The sequence below is a fragment of the Diaphorina citri genome, unplaced genomic scaffold (assembly GCF_000475195.1).
Source record: "Diaphorina citri unplaced genomic scaffold, Diaci psyllid genome assembly version 1.1 scaffold922, whole genome shotgun sequence".
Classification (NCBI taxonomy): Eukaryota; Metazoa; Arthropoda; class Insecta; order Hemiptera; family Psyllidae; genus Diaphorina; species Diaphorina citri.
In genome coordinates this window covers 94,146-113,453 of record NW_007378353.1, presented here as the reverse complement: position 1 = coordinate 113,453, position 19,308 = coordinate 94,146, and the positions used below count along the sequence as shown (strand labels likewise).

Sequence of the window (19,308 nt, the reverse complement as noted above, 5' to 3'; positions counted from 1 at the left end):
AAAAACCCCCCCTTCGAAACTTCCCCCCCCCCCCTCCCTCGCTGACATCCTGGACAAGGTCCCACCTTAGGGCAACCTGGGGTCAAAGTGCCTTAAAAAAATCCCATTGAGATAAATTTAGAAAAAAGAGATGGTCATTTTCGGCATTTTACCATTTTTACTTTCCTCTTATCCTATAGGAAGGAAAGAAATGTAATCGGGTCAAATTTTTGATAGTCAGTTTTTAGTGCCAAAACACGAGCCTAGAGCCTGAATCTAAAGTTTCAGCCATTGGTCCGTGTGTGTGTGTGTATGTGTGTGTGTGTGTGTGTGTGTAAAAATAAAATATCTCAAGAACGGTAAGAGCTAGAGACTTGTTTTTATTCCTTCCAGAATCCTGAACGACACCTATGAGGAGCCCTGGATTTGCACGGCACTACATAGGTTCGTTTCCCCTGATATGGACACCAAAACCCCCATGGTCACCGCACAGGTCATCTTCCGCTATCCAGTAGCAGGTAAAGCAGAAGGTCCCGGGTTCGATTCCAGGAGACGAGGTTTTTTTGATCGGCAAGCCTTGGTAGCTGTGTTGGTAGCGCGTCTGCCTTGCAAGTACTAGGCCGCTCGATTTTGATTCTCGCCCGGGGCAGATTTTATCCTAAAAGATCGATCGATCCTGGAGGAGCTCTTCCACCCAACCACTCACCCATTTTTACTTTCTTCCAGGTCGAATAATACTCCGACAAGAGAAGTATCAGCCCCTCTCAGATACGATGGTGTTGGTGGAGAATTTGGTACACGCTGACGGCAACATCATCAATAATACATTCGAGCATAGGTAAGACCAAGTTTCCACAGTTTACCTGCGCAGGTACAACGAGCACCGGCAATGAGAATTGGATTTTGACGAAATTGTAAACTTTTGTGGTTTGAGTACCGGGGAAAACTGTGATTTTGATCGTAATGCCAGCCACTCACGCTCAGACGTGGGTTGGTCAGACGGTCTGAGAGATCGAGACCGGAAGCTTATTCCGCCACACGGTCTGACAGACCCGGGGTGAGTGGTTTGCATGAGAACAGCAGTTCTTTCATTCGAAGAAAAATCGTTCAATTTAAGTCTAAACAAATCAATTCTTTTTTGTCAAGCTCTGTATAAATTTATGTTTGTATACAAGGTAGGTATTGTTTACATTTTGTTACATTGAATCCTTGTTGAAAGCCACGTGTTTCAATGTAGGTGCACGAGAGTTAGGTACTTATGTATGTGAGGATGTAGGTACTTACATATATGTAAACTTTGGCTCAAGTTTCCTGTAATAATGTATGTAGATATACCTGTACCACATACATACTTACCTATAACATATCATATTGTGTTGTACCTATACATAGTAAGTATGTATGTATTACATAGGTACGTTTGAGTGGCGTTGAAACGTCAAGAAGGGGGTAAGGGGGTAATATCATCTCTCTCTCCCTCTCTCTCTCTCTCTCTTCTTCTTCTTCTTCTTCTTCTCTCCTTCTCTCTGTCTCTTCGACTGGCTTTTTACTTTCCTTATCCTATAGGAAGGAAAGTAATGTAATCGGGTCAAATTTTCGATGGTCAGTTTTTAGTGCCAAAACACGTTTTGAGGTCCCTAGAGCCTAAATACAAAGTTTCAGCCATTGGTCCGTGTGTGTGTGTCTGTCTGTCTCTCCTTCTGTCTGTCTGTAAACAAAATATCTCGAGAACGGTAAGAGCTATAAGAGACTTGAAATTTGGCATGCAGCTGTCAAATGTGACAAGGATGCAACACGAAACTTTTGGTTAAGATAGGTGCTGCGGTAGGCGGCATTTTGACCGCTTTTTGGTGGTTTTCGACCGCTTTTTGGCGATTTTCAGCTATACCGACTATAAACGATTAGAGATATTGTAAAATTTACAATAGATGAACACCCAAATAAGCATCATCCAATAGGATAAGGAAAGTCGTGTGATGTTCACACCAGATTTTTTTTTCCAAGAGGTTTGATAAGGGAAACTGATGTAAGAACGGAGGTCTTGTCGCTCCAAAATCGAAGAGAGAATAAGACAAGATAGAAGAAAGCCACACGTTCCGAGAACGAACCTCATTTGTTCAGGATAGCGTTCCTAACTTCCTAAACACTGCTTTTGTTCCGAGATGCTTGAATTCGTTTCGTTTGTGGGTTACGGTTCGTTGATCGTTTCTAGTGCTTTGGGTAATCGTTTCAATGTCATCCAATGGGATTGTTTGGTGCCTCCCTTTTAGAATTTCAAGAAGCGCCTCTCCTACATCTCCGGATGTTATTTTTAGACCGTTTGGTGTCATATGGTTTGCTTGCTTTGATTTTTATTTCTCGCGTTCTCTCACCCATCGTTTCTGATCGTTTTGTTGTGTGTGCTTAGATGTCAAACACTTGAAATAAATTGTTTTCTATTCTCAAGTTTATTGCTTTTTGTTTTCATTTATGTTTTTTTTTCATTCCTTCTCGGTAAATATGTGATTCGTTAAATAGTTTCAAGTTTTTAGATTAGAACGTAGCTTCCTATTTATCATGTTCTCATTATTAAGTATGTATGTATTCATTTCAGTTGGTTTGTAAAATTTGCTATTTCATAGTCGCAATTTATAGAAAAATTTCAACACCACTTGGACCTTATAATATCTACTTATTAGATATACCTATCAGCTCAGTGATCAGAAAAAAAAAAAAAAAAAAAAATCCTAAACAGATACCTATACATCTTTCTCTGAACGGCCGGCTTTCTTTTATCCTGTCCCCTGTCCTCCCCTTTTTTGATTTCGGGACGATAAGACCTCCAGTTCAGAGTTCCCTCTATCAAAACATCTTCAGACAAAAACTCCATCTTCTATCCTGTCTTCCTTCTCTCTTCGATTTCGGGACGATAAGACTATAGCAGTTACAGTTCCCTCTGTCAAACCTCTTAAAAAAAAAAAAATCCTAAACAGATACCTACATAAGATTCTTTCTCTGAACGGCCGGCTTCCTTTTATCCTGTCCCCTGTCCTCTCCTTTTTTTGATTTCGGGACGATAAGACCTCCAGTTCAGAGTTCCCTCTATCAAAACATCTTCAGACAAAACTCCATCTTCTCCCCCCCTCGTAATGTAAGTATAGGTAATGGAAAGTCGTGTGCTGTTGATTCTTCGCTTCATAATTAGCCGGTCGGAATTTTCGTCGGAGCCAGGCTTATTTGTTCATAGGATATACACTGACGTACATACACACAGGGCTGTTAGCAAGGGGGGGTGGATGACCCTTAAGGGAGGGCGAACAGGCAAAAAATAAATAAATAATAAAATAGGACTACGCAAGTCTAAGCTGTATTTAAATTAAGTAGGTACCTACCTACGTAATTTTAAGCACAACACGATTTTTTTCCGAAACGACAAGCGGGGAATGGGTCTTTACCCGTAAAAATGTTTTTGATTTCATTAAAACAGGACGAACTTTTTGAGAGTTCTGGTGAAAAGCAGCGTGTACCTATGTACATCATGGTAAGCTGAAAACGGCCCTGCAAACACGCATACATTTTTTTTTTTTTTTTTTTTTTTTTTCGAAACGACAAGCGGGAACGGGTCTGTAGTCTGTACCCGTAAAAAATGTTTTGATTTCATTAAAACAGGACGAACTTTTTGAGAGTTCTGGTGAAAAGCAGCGTGTACCTACATCATGGGTAAGCTGAAAACGGCCCTGCAAACACACACACATACATACCTACATACAGCGTGATGAAATATTCCGAGAGTCTAATTTTGTAATGTAAATAAACCGCCGACGAGTGAAATATGAAGGAAGCTCCTCTTATCGTCCCGAAAAGAAGACAGGATAGGAGAAAGCCAGCCGTTCCGAGAACGAACCTTATCTGTTTACGATAAAATCCGAGCGGGAATCGAACCCGCGGCCTAGCGCTTAGGAAGCAGACGCGCTACCCTCCAAGCTAACTGGGCTGGAGGGGGAGGGCTGGCATAATTTTCCTCATTCACACAGAATATTCAACTCCCTAACTTGTGAACCATGATGCAATCTCTGTATGCACGTTCTGCTTACCAACACCGCACCGTAGCGTCAAGATTCAAGAGTGATGAAAACAAACAAACAAACAAACAAAGAAACAACAAAGAAAATGAATAAACAAACAAACAACAACATCAAGAGTACAGAAGTAAAGTTAAGATAGGTTAGTTAGGTTAAGAATTTGTCGTGTAACGCGTCATACAGCCATACAGGTAAAAGTGCAGTATACCCATCAGGGGTGTAACTAGGTACTTTCTTTTTCTTTTCTTTTTCTTCTTCCTCCTCCTCCTCTTCTTCTTCTTCCTCCTCCTCCTCTTCTTCTTCTTCTTCTCTTCCCTCTTCTTCTTCTTCCTCCTCCTCCTCTTCTTATTCTTCTCTTCCCTCTTCTTCTTCTTCTTCTTCCTCCTCCTCCTCCTCCTCCTCCTCTTCTTCTTCTTCTTCTTCTTCTTCTTCTTCTTCTTCTTCTTCTTCTTCTTCTCTTCCCTCTTCTTCTTCCTCCTCCTCTTCTTATTCTTCTCTTCCCTCTTCTTCTTCTTCTTCTTCTTCTTCCTCTTCTTCTTCTTCTTCTCTTCCCTCTTCTTCTTCTTCCTCCTCCTCTTCTTCTTCTTCTCTTCCCTCTTCTTCTTCTTCTCTTCTTCTCCTCCTCCTCACATTTTCGATCCCCATTTCCCAATCATTTCATTATTTGTCTCATTCCCTTCAAACTCATCCTCTCTCCTTCCTCCCTCCCTTCGCTCTCTTCCTATCTAGTTGTAAGTCTGAGTCTCTCATATTCTTCTGTCAGTTCATGTGTTGAAATAATGAAATAAAAATACCAGAGCTATGTATACCAATGTACCTCTACAATCTACATTGATCATTGATTCCCATTTTTGCCCGTCCTTCCTTTATTATTACGATAGTAATAAAAAAGGTATAGTGGACGGGCTATTGTATTCGCTTCGGTGTCTGTCTCTCGGGTCTGTCCCCATAGAAGGACTTATCCAAACCTGGTCGACCTATATATCAAATTAAAGGTCTTTTTTACCAGGAACACGAAAGTGGTGGTGCAAATTTTGTCCAGAAAACCAAAAAGCCAAAAAACTGGTTTTTAGTGGTCTTCAGACTCGCGTGGTCTGTGTCGTAGCATGTCCATTACGTAATATGTCTCTCATTATATGGACGAGGGAAGACAATACTTTAAGGAGCCTTTCCGAAACGGAACGTATTCCGAAAGCTTGCCATTTTGGATTTCCTATGGTTTAGTCCAGGCGCTATTTCAGTTTCCAAAATAGAATCGATTCCGTTTCCGAAAGGAAAATACACCTTAGGGTCCTTAGGCTGTCTTCCTTGGTTTCTCACTTACGTTCAAGGTACTAAGATACAATGAAGAGTTGCGAACTTATGAGATTGTAACAATAGAATAGAATATATGTGTACCTTGCTTATATTGCCAGCATAGGACTGAAAAGTCCCTTTACTCATTGAGTGATCTCTGGTTTCAGCTATATGAAACTAACCCAGCTGATACATGCGGATGGTACACAGAGTGAAACAGTCATTGAGGCCAATCTGAGATATGCAGGTCCTCAGAATACTAACGTGGTAAGTGTATAACCTTCTCAGTTACATACTGTATAATATGTTGTAGCGGCTTTAGCTATACCTCAAAAGGTGATAACAAAATAGAGAAAATATCTCTTTTATCAGCCATACACCAGGGTGATGGTCTCTAGCGATGTTTAATTAGCTCGTCCTGAACCGCAGTCAACCATCGTGAGACTTGTGCTTATTCTTTAAAAGCAGAGAGAACCCTTTGAAAGCTGCCAGCTAGGCTGGTTAGGTTTAGCTGTTCTCCTCCCTGTTTCTAGTCCCACAGCCAGACGCTAGGCTACTCTCTGTTTAACGTCCCCTAGCCAGGCAATTATTACAGATTATATCAAGCCAAATAATAATAGACTCTTGAGTGGAAGGCAACCACTAGGCGAGGTTAACGCCTTAGGCGTTCTCTACCACCTAACCCTTAGAGCTCCATTATTATGTGGTCAAATTCTCAAATAAATGAGGATAAAATTCCATACCTCGGCTGGGATCGAACCCACGCCCTCCTGATTACCAGGCGAGCGTCTTGACCACTACGCCACCGGGGCAGGTTTCTTCTCTTTCTATCCTTCCAACGCTATATCTACTTTATCCTCCTCCTCTCTCAGCGCCTCTCTCTCTCCTTTCTCTTCTCCTCCTCCTTCTTCTTCTGACAATTCCCCTCTCATCTTTTCTCTCCTCCTTCTTACAATTCTACCCCTATTACTCTCTCTACTCCTCCTAACAATTCTCTCCCTTCTCTTTCCTTATTCCATGCTTATTTCCCCCCTCCTTCTCCTTCCCTTCTCTCTCTCCCTTCTATTCTTCCCCTCACAGAGCTGTCCTCTTTTTATCCGTGTAATGCTGTCTCTACCTATCTTCTTTTCTCTCTTCCTTCTTACAATTCTACATTTCTACCCCTATTACTCTCTCTACCCCTCCTAACAATGGAGCAGTTGCAAATGGGTAAAAATTATAAATAAATGGTCGATTCCTATATGTAAAAAGTTGGGAAAAATCCAAATCTGAGGTCAAAACTCGGAAAAAATAACTGTAAAAGGTCTAAAATTCAATATATTTTCCGTTCTAATGAAAGAGTTTAAATGTGACGTCAGACTTTACGCAGTTGTTTTTTTCGTCCGCTAGGTAGCACCAGTATGCAAGCGCGCTAGCGGAGGAGCAGAAAGAAATGCGCAGAAACGGATGCGCACAAACACATTAATGTGTTGCCTGCGAGGGAGCTTTGCTCGGGACATTAAATGTGACGTCATCGTGCCGTGACGTCAAAGTTCACGATTTACCGGTATTTTTTAAATCGATTTATCTCGGTATCTAGAAGTCGTAGAAGAAAAAGAAAAATACCGTTGGTCCTCATTTTTCCTGCTCCATGACTTTGAAACATCACTCAAGTAAGCGCAACTGATCTATTCTCTTCCTTTTCTTTCCTTATTCCATGCTTAGTTCCTCTTCCTCCCCTCAGAAGAAAAAGAAAAATTCCGTTGGTCCTCATTTTTCCTGCTCTATGACTTTGAAACATCACTCAAGTAAGCGCAACTGATCTATTCTCTCCCTTTTCTTTCCTTATTCCATGCTTAGTTCCTCTTCCTCCCCTTCTTTCTCTTTCTATCCGTATAATGCTATCTCTTCCTCTTTTCTCTCCTCTTCTCCTTCCATACGTCATCTCATTTTCGTTCATTTCAAACAAAGCAAACTTAATTGCATGTTTTATTTCAACCATCTGACGCAGGACGTTACGTTTTTTTCTAAGTTTCTTCTTCTTCCTTCTTCTCCTCCTCTTTGTCTTAATTGCATGTTTTATTTCAACCATCTGACGCAGGACGTTACGTTTTTTTCTAACTTTCTTTCCCTTCCTTCTCCTCCTTCTCTTCCTCCTTCTGCCCATCCTACTCCTCCTTTTCTTCTTCCTGTCCTTTTTCTCTCTTGTCTGTCTCTTTCATTATACCTACTCTTCTTCTTCCTTCTCCTCCTCATCTTCTCTTCCCCCTTATGCTTATTCTACTCCTCCTTTTCTTTCTCTTCCCCTTCTTCCTCTTCCCTTTTCTCACATCTACATTTCATTCTGTTAAATTCATCATGTTCCCCTGTCTTCTCTTCTTTTTACTCTTCCTCTTCCTTCTTCTTCTTCTCCTCTCCTTGTTCCTATTCTGTTAGGCCTGTTTCTTCGTCTCATATTCTTCCTACTATTTCTTCTTTTCCTCCGCCTTCTTCTTCTTCTCCTCCCTTCTTTTCCTTCTTTTTTTTTCCTTCTTCTCCTCCTCCTCCTTCTTCTTCTTCCTCTCCTCCTTCTTCCTCTCCTCCTCTTCTTTTCCTCTTTTTTCTTCTTCTTCTCCTCTTCTTCTTCTTCCTCCTTCTCCTCCTCTTCTTCTCCTCCTCCTTCTTCCTCTCCTCTTCTTCTTCTCCTCCTCTTCTTCTTCCTCCTTCTCCTGCTCTTCTTCTCCTCCTCCTCTTCTTCTTCTCATCCTCCGCCTTCTTCTTCTCCTCCATTCTTCTTCTTCTTCTTCTTCTTTTTCTCCCCTTCTTCTTCTTCTTCTCCTCCTTTTTCTTTTCCTCTTCTTCTTCACATCCTCCTCCTCCTTGTTTTTTTCCTCTCAACGAAATTTTTTTCTGGCTTTCTCCATGGGAAGAAGAAGCTTTTAGTAACACGTGTTTTTTCGCGTTCTCTCTCTCTCTCTCTCTCTCTCTCTCTCCGTGTGTTTTTGCGCTCTCTCTCTCTCTCTCTCTCTCTCTCTCTCTCTCTCTCTCTCTCTCTCTCTCTCTCTCTCTCGGTGTTTTGTTATCTCCTCCATTTTGTTGTCCGGAGGAGGCGTGGATGCGATTAAAGGAAATGGTTCCCTCATCCAGAAGTATGATGTCATATTCTCTCCCCTGTACACAGGCCGCTATGAGTGAAGATCGAGGGAGATTTGATAGAGGGAACTGTATATTATTTGTAAATTGTATATAATGTGTATTAACAATACAATAAAAATTGAATTGAATTGAATTGAATAACTGATGCTAAGGTCTTATCGTCCCGAAAGCGAAGAGCGGAGGAAGACAGGATAGGAGAAAGGAGAAATGGTGACAGGGTGCCACAAGTTTAGGGTGGAAGAACTCTATTATTGGGTTACTTCCCCTGCTTTAGGCTGTAGGAACGCTACATTATAGTGTCGAGCATCCCGATATAGAGTTCAATATTAGAGTGCCGGAACCCAGTCACACGATTGGGCTGCCGGCACCCTAGTTTTTCTTCTCAGTGAACCAACCAAGGTAGCTAGGTTAGGCTATATTATATTTCTGCCTTTTGTCAGCGCTAGGTCAGCGGGGTTTTATTGGCGAACTTCATCCTAAAAGGATAAGAACTTAAGAAGGTTCATTTCCGGAACGTCTAAGCTTTCTCCTAGGGACCTAGGGTGCACTCCAGCCATTTCAAAAAGAGAGCAAAGCAATGTGCCACTCAGAATTCAAATAATAAGAGAAAACTTAGAAGCTGGAAAACAGTGTTATGTGAAAAAACAAGCAGAATAAGACAAGGGAATTTTTTTAATAAAAAATATAATAAAAAAAATATTTAAACTTTTTTTTAAAAAAAGAAATCTTCATTCTCTCTAATAAGTGTTCTTGTGCTACAGTAGTAGAAACTTCTGTTTCTGTCTTTCACTATTCCTTCTCCTCTTCGTCTTTATTTCAGCAGTTTCAGTAACATTCTACAGAGTTCTGTGGTATCCCTTGTGAAAGGTCCGTGGTTCGATTCCCACCATCGCATCGGTAGAAAAAATACATACTTTCTCATAAATTATTCGTTCATTACAATTTTTTTAAGAGGTTTGACAGAGAGAACTGTAACTGCTATCGTCCCGAAATCGAAGAGAGAAGGAAGACAGGATAGGAGAAAGCCAGCCGTTCCGAGAACGAACATTATCCCATCAGGACAAAATCCGCCCCGGGCGGGAATCGAACCCGCGGCCTAGCGCTTATAAGGCAGATGCACTACCGAACTAAGCTAACTAGGCTGGCTCATTACAATTTACAAACATTGGTAGTTTAGTTCCGCTATAGACCCTTATTGGAGTAGGCCGAGCAACCTCCGTGGCCGAGTGGGTATTGGTTATTGGCTTGCACGCCGGAGGCAGTCCCGGAGGGGTTGAAGTTTTTTCAGTGGATATTACCAAAGTGGGCATTACCAAAAGATAATTTGTGAATGATTCGTCCGATTCTGAGAATTTATTTCAGATTTTAGGATGCATCGAGCCCATAGAGATCGCTCATCGGACCTTTTTTTCTTCGGACTTACTTTTTTTTTAATCAATTGAGTTACCTATGCTAATTTTCTCCGTGTGTAGGTAACACCTAGGTTTTACATATTAATCAAACTGAATGATAACGTTCAGTTAATGATAACGGTATTTCTAATAAAATTAACTCTTATTCAATAACCAACTCAGTTCATGTGTTGAAATAATGAAATAAAAATACCAGAGCTATGTAACTATGTATACCAATGTACCTCTGCAATCTACATTGATCATTGATCCCCCTTTTTAGCCCGTCCTTCCTTTATTATTACAATAGTAATAAAAAGGTATAGTGGACGGGCTATTGTATTCGCTTCGGTGTCGTCTGTCACTCTGTCTGTCTGTCCCCATAGAAGGACTTATCCAAACCATTATTATGTTATTATTACTATTTATTTATTTTAAAGAGGTTTGAGAGAGGGAATGGGAACTTTAACTGCCAAGATAGAGGGTACTGTAAAGTCTAAGGTCTTATCGTCCCGAAAACCAGACAGGATAGGAGAAAGCCAGCCGTTCCGAAAACGAACCTTATCTGTTTACGATAAAATCCGAGCGGGAATCGAACCCGCGGCCTAGCGCTCAGGAAGCAGACGCGCTACCCTCCAAGCTAACTGGGCTGGAGGGCTGGCATAATTTTCCTCATTCACACAGAATATTCAACTCCCTAACTTGTGAACCATGATGCAATCTTTGTATGCACGTTCTGCTTACCAACACCGCACCGTAGCGTCAAGATTCAAGAGTGATGAAAACAAACAAACAAAGAAAAAACAAAGAAAATGAATAAACAAACAAATAACAACAACAAGAGTACAGAAGTAAAGTTAAGATAGGTTAGTTAGGTTAAGAATTTGTCGTGTAACGCGTCATACAGCCATGCAGGTAAAAGTGCAGTCCCCATCAGGGGTGTAACTAGTAAGCAACCATCAGGAGTGTAAGTACGAGTAGGTACTTTTTTTTTCTTTTCATTTCATTTTCTTTTCTTTTTCTTCTTCCTCCTCCTCTTCTTCTTCCTCCTCCTCTTCTTCTTCTCTTCCCTCTTCTTCTTCTTCTTCTTCTTCTTCTTCTCTTCCCTTTTCTTCTTCTCCTCCTCTTCTTTTCTCTCCTCCTTCTTACAATTCTACCCCTATTACTCCCTCTACCCCTCCTAACAATTCTTTCCCTTCTCTTTCCTCATTCCATACTTATTTCCCCTCTCCTTCTCCTTCCCTTCTCTCTCTCCCTTCTATTCTTCCCCTCACAAAGCTGTCCTCTTTCTATCCGTGTAATGCTATCTTTACCTCTCTTCTTTTCTCTCTTCCTTCTTACAATACGGGCTATAAATTCCCGGAGGGACGGGCCCAGCTTGTTTCAGGAAGATTAACATAGGTACAAGTACATGGTAATTTTATTAGCTCTCTCTCTCTCTCTCTGTATATCTCTCTCCCTCCCCCCGTCTTTCTCTCTCTTTCGGTTACCCTATCTCTCTCTCTCTCAAGTTCACCTAGTAGAGGTACCTATGTACCTTTCCTCCCTCCCTCTCTCTCTCTCTCTCTCTCTCTCTCTCTCTCTCTCTCTTTCTCTCATTTTTTCTTCCTTCTATTTTTTGTCAATATGTAGGTAGGTACCTACATATTTTTTTTTTAACTCTATAGTTCTCTAGCAGCATCATACATTTTGTTTAATTGACAAACATTAATTGATCGAAACGAACTACCTACCTACAAGTTCGCTGCAAAGCAAAAAATAAAATGACAGAGGTACAAATCAAATCAAATAACCCCTTTTCTCTGATAGAATTAATACCTGGTTCAGTGAACTGTAGAAGGAGAGAGAGAGAGAGAGAGAGAGAGAGAGAGAGAGATTGAGTGAGAGAGAGCGAAAATAGAATCCTCATTGGCCCCATAGACCGATTTTCTCAAAAAGAGGGCTTTTTATTCAAGAGGTTTGATAGACGGATGTAACTGCCAAGGTTTCATCGTTCCGAAATCGAAGAGAGAAAGAAGATAGACTTAGGAGATAGCCAGCCGTTCCGAGAACAAATAGTATCCGTTCAGGATGAAATCCACCACGGGCGGGAATCTTAAAGCACCAGGATAAAATTTAATGGAGGAATGAAAAAGAGACCTTTTGTCCATTAGTGGACATGATGATTCCTATTTGCGAGGGTGTAGTCGCTGTAGAAAAAAAAATCCTGGCGGGCATCGAACCCGGGTCACTTGAATACAACGACTACACCATGGAAGCTATAGGTACGAAATCTATTATTAATGGACGGCTAATCATTTCCATTTACACCTGTGACATGTCAACGAGAGAGAGGAAGAGAGAGAGAGAGAGAGAGAGAGAGAGAGAGAGAGAGAGAGAGAGAGAGGGGGAGAGAGAGAGAAAAAAGCGAGAGATAGTGAGAGGAAGATAAAAAAAAAAATGGAGAGAGAAAGAGAAAAAAAGGATAACTACAGAAAGAAGACAAAAGAGAGAGGAAAGTAGAGGAGAGTGTATGTGTGTGAGAGAGGGAGAGGAACATGGAAAAATGGAGAGAGAGAGAGAGAGAGAGAGAGAGAGAGAGGGAGAGAGAGAGGGAGGGTCAGTGCAGGTGACTCAAAAACTGTCATTTGTCAAACCTGGATTTTGATACTTGCGAACAACTTGTTCCGGAACATGCCAGGTCGAAAAAGATACACCTACTAATTGCGTACCAAAAGGAAAAGCCAACCTGGTTAGCTTGGAAGGTAGCGTGTCTGCCTTCTAAGCGCTAGGTCGCGAGTTCGATTTCCGCCAACGGCGGATTTTATTCTAACCAGATAGGTACCTACCTACGGTTCATTCTCGAATGAATTAACTAATGAATATTGGGGTTTTGTAAAACAAAGAAAATACCTACCCATAAGTACCTACCTTTCTGATGGAAGCGTCAGGAATGAGTAGGTATACAAAAGGTCATTTCTACCGCAATTAGTGTTCGTCACACCAGATGTCACCAATTTTTTTAGGGAAATCTGAACCATGATGCAATCTTTGTATGCACGTTCTGCTTACCAACACCGCACCGTAGCGTCAAGATTCAAGAGTGATGAAAACAAACAAAATAAAGAAACAACAAACAAAATGAACAAACAAACAACAACAAGAGTACAGAAGTAAAGTTAGGATAGGTTAGTTAGGTTAAGAATTTGTCGTGTAACGCGTCATACAGCCATGCAGGTAAAAGTGCAGTCCCCATCAGGGGTGTAACTAGTAAGCAACCATCAGGAGTGTAAGTACGAGTAAGTACTTTTTTTTTCTTTTCATTTCATTTTCTTTTCTTTTTCTTCTTCCTCCTCCTCTTCTTCTTCCTCCTCCTCTTCTTCTTCTCTTCCCTCTTCTTCTTCTTCTTCTCCTGTCTTCCTTCTCTCTTCGATTTCGGGACGATAAGACCATAGCAGTTACAGTTCCCTCTGTCAAACCTCTTAAAAAAAAAATCCTAAACAGATACCTACATAAGGTTCTTTCTCTGAACGGCCGGCTTTCTTTTATCCTGTCCCTTGTCCTCTACTATCCTGTCTTCCTTCTCTCTTCGATTTCGGGACGATAAGACCATAGCAGTTACAGTTCCCTCTGTCAAACCTCTTGAAAAAAAAAAGCAGTTTGTAGTTGCTCATAAGTTCACTAACATTAATAACCACGCGTAAAGTTGCTTAACTTCAGCGATCCATCGGGTACTGGTGCATTTAAAATGATATCGCTGCGCCACCGCTCTGGCTACCAACCTCAGTGATATGGTGGTTAGCACAGTGGCCTCTGCATCTCAAGTTTGCTGATTCGAGCCCGAGTCAAGTCATAAAATTTATTATTCTGGGCACAATTTTTGTGAAAGGCAGTCATATTTAGCATGATTAAAATTGGTGGATTTTACAGCGTTTCTTATGTTCCATTCTCCTCCACTTTATTCTGCTCAATTCTATTTTATTCTATTCTATTCAGTGGCGGCGTGGTCTAAATTCAAGTGTAGGGCGTGTAGGGCTCATGCACAGGTCTACCAAGTCCCATCACAGTACATGCCATTAATATTTATGGGCATTAGAGTGAACTTTTGAGTTGTATGGCCGCCATACACGCCATACATACACGCTACGCCACTGTTCTATTCTACTAAATTCAATATTGAGGCCAATCTGAGATATGCAGGTCCTCAGAATACTAACGTGGTAAGTGTATAACCTTCTCAGTTACATACTGTATATGTTGTTGTAGCGGCTTTAGCTATACCCCAAAGGTGTAAAGGTGATGATAAAATAGAGAAAATATCTCTTTTATCAGCCATACACCAGGGTGATGGTCTCTAGCGATGTTTAATTAGCTCGTCCTGAACCGCAGTCAACCATCGTGAGACTTGTGCTTATTCTTTAAAAGCAGAGAGAACCCTTTGAAAGCTGCCAGCTAGGCTGGTTAGGTTTAGCTGTTCTCCTCCCTGTTTCTAGTCCCACAGCCAGACGCTAGGCTACTCTCTGTTTAACGTCCCCTAGCCAGGCAATTATTACAGATTATATCAAGCCAATGGGCGACGCTGGGGTTATCTTCCTGAGTGAGATTTCTTTTTTATTTTCAGACGCGGAATCATGAATGGGCCATCTACGTGAATCCAGTGGGGGTGGACGCTACAGTGAAAGTTCTACATACCCGATGTACGGCTGCTGGCTATATTTGGAACCCCTACTATACTCAGCTAGCAGCACCCCTCAATGTAAGTCGATTTTTTGTGGGTTACAAACCTCAGTGTTTCGTAGCAATGAACTGCTATATTAGATCCATGTGTTCTGTGTCGTAACATGCCCATCCCGTAGTATGTCCATCATCAGATGGGCGATAAGAGACACAATACTTCCCTTTAACGTCACTGTATAGCTGCTTAATAATGGAGTTTTCCTGAGGAGACAAGCTACCCCTTACCCAGTCTGAGTGGGGCTGAAAAAAGCAAGCAGTTTATAGTTGCTCATAAGTTCACTAACATTATTAACCACGCGTAAAGTTGCTTAACTTCAGCGATCCATTTAAATCGCGCCACGCCGCTGGCTTTATTTTATTCTATTCTGCTCAATTCTATTCCAGGACGAGCTATACAAGAAGGAGTGTGGGGCAGATCATCCACTGAGATGTTACGTGGGAGACATGTCCAACAGATTGGGTACCATCGACATTGGAGACAAGAAGAAGGTGTTCTCAGACCCCAACTTACCACTGGGTAAGTATTGATCCAACTTATCAGTAGGTAAGTATTATCATTTGTAATTAATATATGTAGGTAACTTACCACTGGGTAAGTATTGATCCAACTTACCAGTAGGTAAGTATTGACCCTAACTTACCACTAGGTAAGTATTGATCCAACTTATCAGTAGGTACATAAGTATTGTCATTTGTATTTATTATATGTAGGTAACTTACCACTGGGTAAGTATTGATCCAACTTATCAGTAGGTAAGTATTGTCATTTGTAATTTATTATATGTAGGTAACTTACCACTGGGTAAGTATTGATCCAACTTATCAGTAGGTAAGTATTGTCATTTGTAATTATTATATGTAGGTAACTTACCACTGGGTAAGTACTGACCAAAGGAAGTGAGGTCTGCCAGCGTATAGGTCGAGGATTTTATTCTCGCCCGGGGCGGATTTAATAATGACTTATAATGTTCTTCTTTTATGCCGTATCCCATGTTTAGACGGGGTCGGCGTTTTTCGCCAGTCTCTCAATCAGCCCTAGGGTGATCACTTTTGGGCTGATATTTGGTTTTGGCTACAATTTTTATGAGCGGATGCTATTCGCACTCAACCTTGACTATTTCTTTAGCAAGGGAATTTCAGGCAGTTTACTCCCTTTATAAAGTCCTCAGCCAGACTAAGCTGGTCTACTCCCTGTTTAAAGTCCCCCAGCCAGACCAAGCTGGTATACTTCCTGATTATTATATGTAGGTAACTTACCACTAGGTAAGTATTGATCCAACTTATCAGTAGGTAAGTATTGTCATTTGTAATTATTATATGTAAGTAACTTACCACTGGGTAAGTACTGACCAAAGGAAGTGAGGTCTGCCAGCCCATAGGTCGAGGGTTTTATTCTCGCCCGGGGCGGATTTCATAATGATTTATAATGTTCTTCTTTTATGCCGTATTTAGATGGGGTCGGCGTTTTTCGCCAGTCTCTCAATCAGCCCTAGAGTAAACACTTTTGGGCTGACATTTGGTTTTGGCTACAAATTTTATGAGCGGATGCTCTTCGCACTCAACCTTGACTATTTCTTTAGCAAGGGAATTTCAGGCAGTTTACTCCCTGTATAAAGTCCCCCAGCCAGACTAAGCTGGCCTACTCCCTGTTTAAAGTCCCCCAGCCAGACTAAGCTGGTCTACTCCCTGTCTAAAGTCCCCCAGCCAGACCAAGCTGGGCTACTCTCTGTTTAAAATCACACAGCCAGACTAAGCTGGTCTACTCCCTGTTTAAAGTCCCACAGCCAGACTAAACTGATCTACTCCCTGTTTAAAGTCCCCAAGACAGACAGTACTATGACTACATATTTCAAATAATAGTTGTTATCAATTCCTCATTTCTCCACAGAGGGAGCTGTATCTGCTATGGGCAGATCTATTGTGATCTTCACCCCGAATGGAGGCCATGATAAACTAGCCTGTGCTAATCTATTGCCAGACAAGGATATTATCAAATATGTCAATGTGAAGAAAACGCCGCGCTTTGAAACGTAAGTTACTAAACTTAAGAGGATAAGTGGGAACTGGAGCAAAGCGGTGTCACCGCTGCGCAGGCTGTGGCAAATTAGATAGTTCATTTTGGTGGTGTAGTGCTCTCCTGGTAAACAGGAGGGCGTGGGTTCGATCCCAGCCGAGGCATGGAATTTTATCCACAATACAATTTGAGCACAGTAATAGTAGTAGCGTACTGCTGGAGCAAAGGAACTTTTCAGTCCTATGCGAGCAGTATAAATAATCACTAATATTATTGTTATTTTGCAGGTCGGAATTCATCTCAGATGTAAGGGACGCGTTAGCAGTGGCGGAATGGATTATCACAGTAGACTCGAGGAAAACCAAAATTCTACATGATGGCACTTGTGTCCAGTTTTTGGTCCACTTCAAAGGTATGCTCACTTTATAAGTTACAAGAACAGACCACTTAAGTGTGTTGTTATTATGGACACGATTTGCCTAAAGGCCAATGAAGTGCCAGCATAGGACTGAAAAGTCCCTTTGCTTTTGCAGTCTTTTATTTATTATATTATTATTTTTTCTCAAGAGGTTTGATAGAGGGAACTTAACTGCCACGGTCTTATCGTCCCGAAAGCGAAGAGAGAAAGAAGGCAGGATAGGAGAAAGCCAGTCGTTCCGAGAACAAACCTTATCTGCTTGGGATAGAGTTCGCCCCGGCAGGAATCGAACCCGCGAACTATCACTTTCAAGGCAGGCGCGCTACTTTTTAGGCTAACTAGACTGTCACATACATCCTTTATTTTGGTGTGTGATTCCATTTGATTTTCAGGGCCGGACGCAATCTACCGTCACCAAGGCATGCATACACATAGAGTCCCATAAAATCCACAAGTTATGTTATTAACCTGATGGAGATGATAGCATCATACCTGCAAATGATAATCTGATAATGATGATGATAGCATCATACATAGTTGCGAATGATGATGATGTTCTCATTGATATGATAGCAGGGAAGAATGGCTATATAAGGTTATAAGGATGTCACCAAATTCTGTGAGGATCCAACGCCGGACGCAAATAATTTAGAACTCCTGTTCAGTAGACTCATGGATGTAGGTAGGGTAGACCTACCAAGGACGGCTACTTCTCAGGAGTCCCGACTGAAGAAACCGTTTGGATACCAGAATTGTAACGCTGACGATGGAAAACCGGATAATGATAGAGGAAAGAAGAAGTCCTACTTTGGTAAGTGATAATTTCAAAGTCTGGCTTTCTCCTATTCTGTCTTCCCTCTCTCTTCTTTTTCGGGACGATAAGATTTTAGCAGTTACAGTTCCCTCTATCAAACCTAAAAAATAATAATAATAAACTCAACTGATTTTTTATTACTGATGGGTGAAGATTCTTTCAAGCTACTGATGTCACCATAATCTGTGAGGATCCAAATTGCCGCTTATTTGTCTGGATTGGGTCGTGACCAGAACAGAATCCTGCCAGCTAATTGGTGACCAAATTTCAGACTTCTGAGAGCTGATTGGTGAAGTTCAAATGGAAGACACCAAGATCACTAGAAAGGGCGGAAGAATTACCTGTGAAATTCATGAGAAAAAATATTATATTTAGAATTAGACTCTCAAGTGGAAGGTACTGTTGATCCTGTGGAAGATAAACACTTGACAGAAATAACACCAGAGGCGTTTTCTACTACTAACCCTCAGAGCTTTTTTCTTTTTGAGGAGGTTTGCCCGAGGGAACTGTAGGTATCTGCTCAGGTCTTATCGTCCCGAAATCGAAGAGAGAAGGAAGAAAGGAAAGGCGAAAGCCAGCCGTTCCGAGAACGAACATTATCCGCTGAATAGCGAGGGGTATTCTTTGTGTGAGGAAGGCAGGGGCCTTTTTGTCTCCCTTGTCTTTATGTCTTTTTCGGAACTACAAAAAATCCTTACACTTTGTACAATGGAAGAACTTTCAAGCTCCATATAACACAGACACTTTTGGCGAAGTAAGATGGCTACGACTTTTTCTTCTTCTTGCTGTCGGTCTTGTGTACTTCCGGTAGATCGTTAGATGGCGCCACGCTCACTGGATTGATATTACCGGTATCCTCTTCCAGAACGAACATTATCCGCTGAATAGCGAGGGGTATTCTTTGTGTGAGGAAGGCAGGGGCCTTTTTGTCTCCCTTGTCTTTATGTCTTTCTCGGAACTACAAAAAATCCTTACACTTTGTACAATGGAAGAACTTTCAAGCTCGATATAACACAGACACTTTTGGCGAAGTAAGGTGGCTACGACTTTTTCTTCTTCTTGCTGTCTGTCTTGTGTACTTCTGGTAGATCGTTAGATGGTGCTACGCTCACTGGATTGATATTACCGGTATCCTCTTCTACTTGGAACCCGATGGTGGCTCCCAGCTTGGCACTATCACTTGACTGGGACGACGAAACTGTTGGGCCACATCCACCACCATTTTGACACCTTTCATCACTTCCTGGAGGTGGAGAAAAACAAAATTTAATCGTTTCAATGTTTTCAATTTAAGCATCGTTATCTTCGAAGAAAAAATATTCCTCCATCTCTTCTTATAGAAGTGAAGGATTATCAAATTAATTTGCATCCTGTATACACTAAGGGATAATTCCCTTGTACTGTTGCAGGAGTTGGGTGAAAAGATTCCACTTCCTTTTCTTTTCATGATTCTTATTCAACTGATTTCAATGATTTGATGTTAAGTATACACTTAGTTAAGTATG

The 19,308-nt window shown here is 41.4% G+C and overlaps 1 protein-coding gene and 1 long non-coding RNA gene across 2 annotated transcripts in view; one reads left to right on the top strand and one right to left on the bottom strand.

Annotated features, from left to right (window-relative positions):
* The window catches only part of LOC103513087, a gene marked incomplete at its 5' end in the record, with an annotated part of 28,392 nt that extends 10,584 nt beyond the window's left edge, over positions 1-17,808 (top strand). Inside the window, 8 exons of the mRNA XM_026826385.1 lie at positions 373-497; positions 706-817; positions 5,504-5,603; positions 14,442-14,576; positions 14,942-15,074; positions 16,446-16,587; positions 16,859-16,984; positions 17,622-17,808. Coding sequence (XP_026682186.1) covers positions 373-497; positions 706-817; positions 5,504-5,603; positions 14,442-14,576; positions 14,942-15,074; positions 16,446-16,587; positions 16,859-16,984; positions 17,622-17,808 — 1,060 coding nt within the window. The remainder of the gene's footprint in view (positions 1-372; positions 498-705; positions 818-5,503; positions 5,604-14,441; positions 14,577-14,941; positions 15,075-16,445; positions 16,588-16,858; positions 16,985-17,621) is intronic.
* Positions 17,809-18,001: 193 nt separating this feature from the next.
* Positions 18,002-18,659, bottom strand: LOC113469003. The gene is made up of 2 exons (XR_003392555.1): positions 18,502-18,659; positions 18,002-18,144 (listed from the first exon to the last, which is right to left on the bottom strand). It is a non-coding gene; the product is annotated as an uncharacterized LOC113469003 (long non-coding RNA).
* Positions 18,660-19,308: the final 649 nt, after the last annotated feature.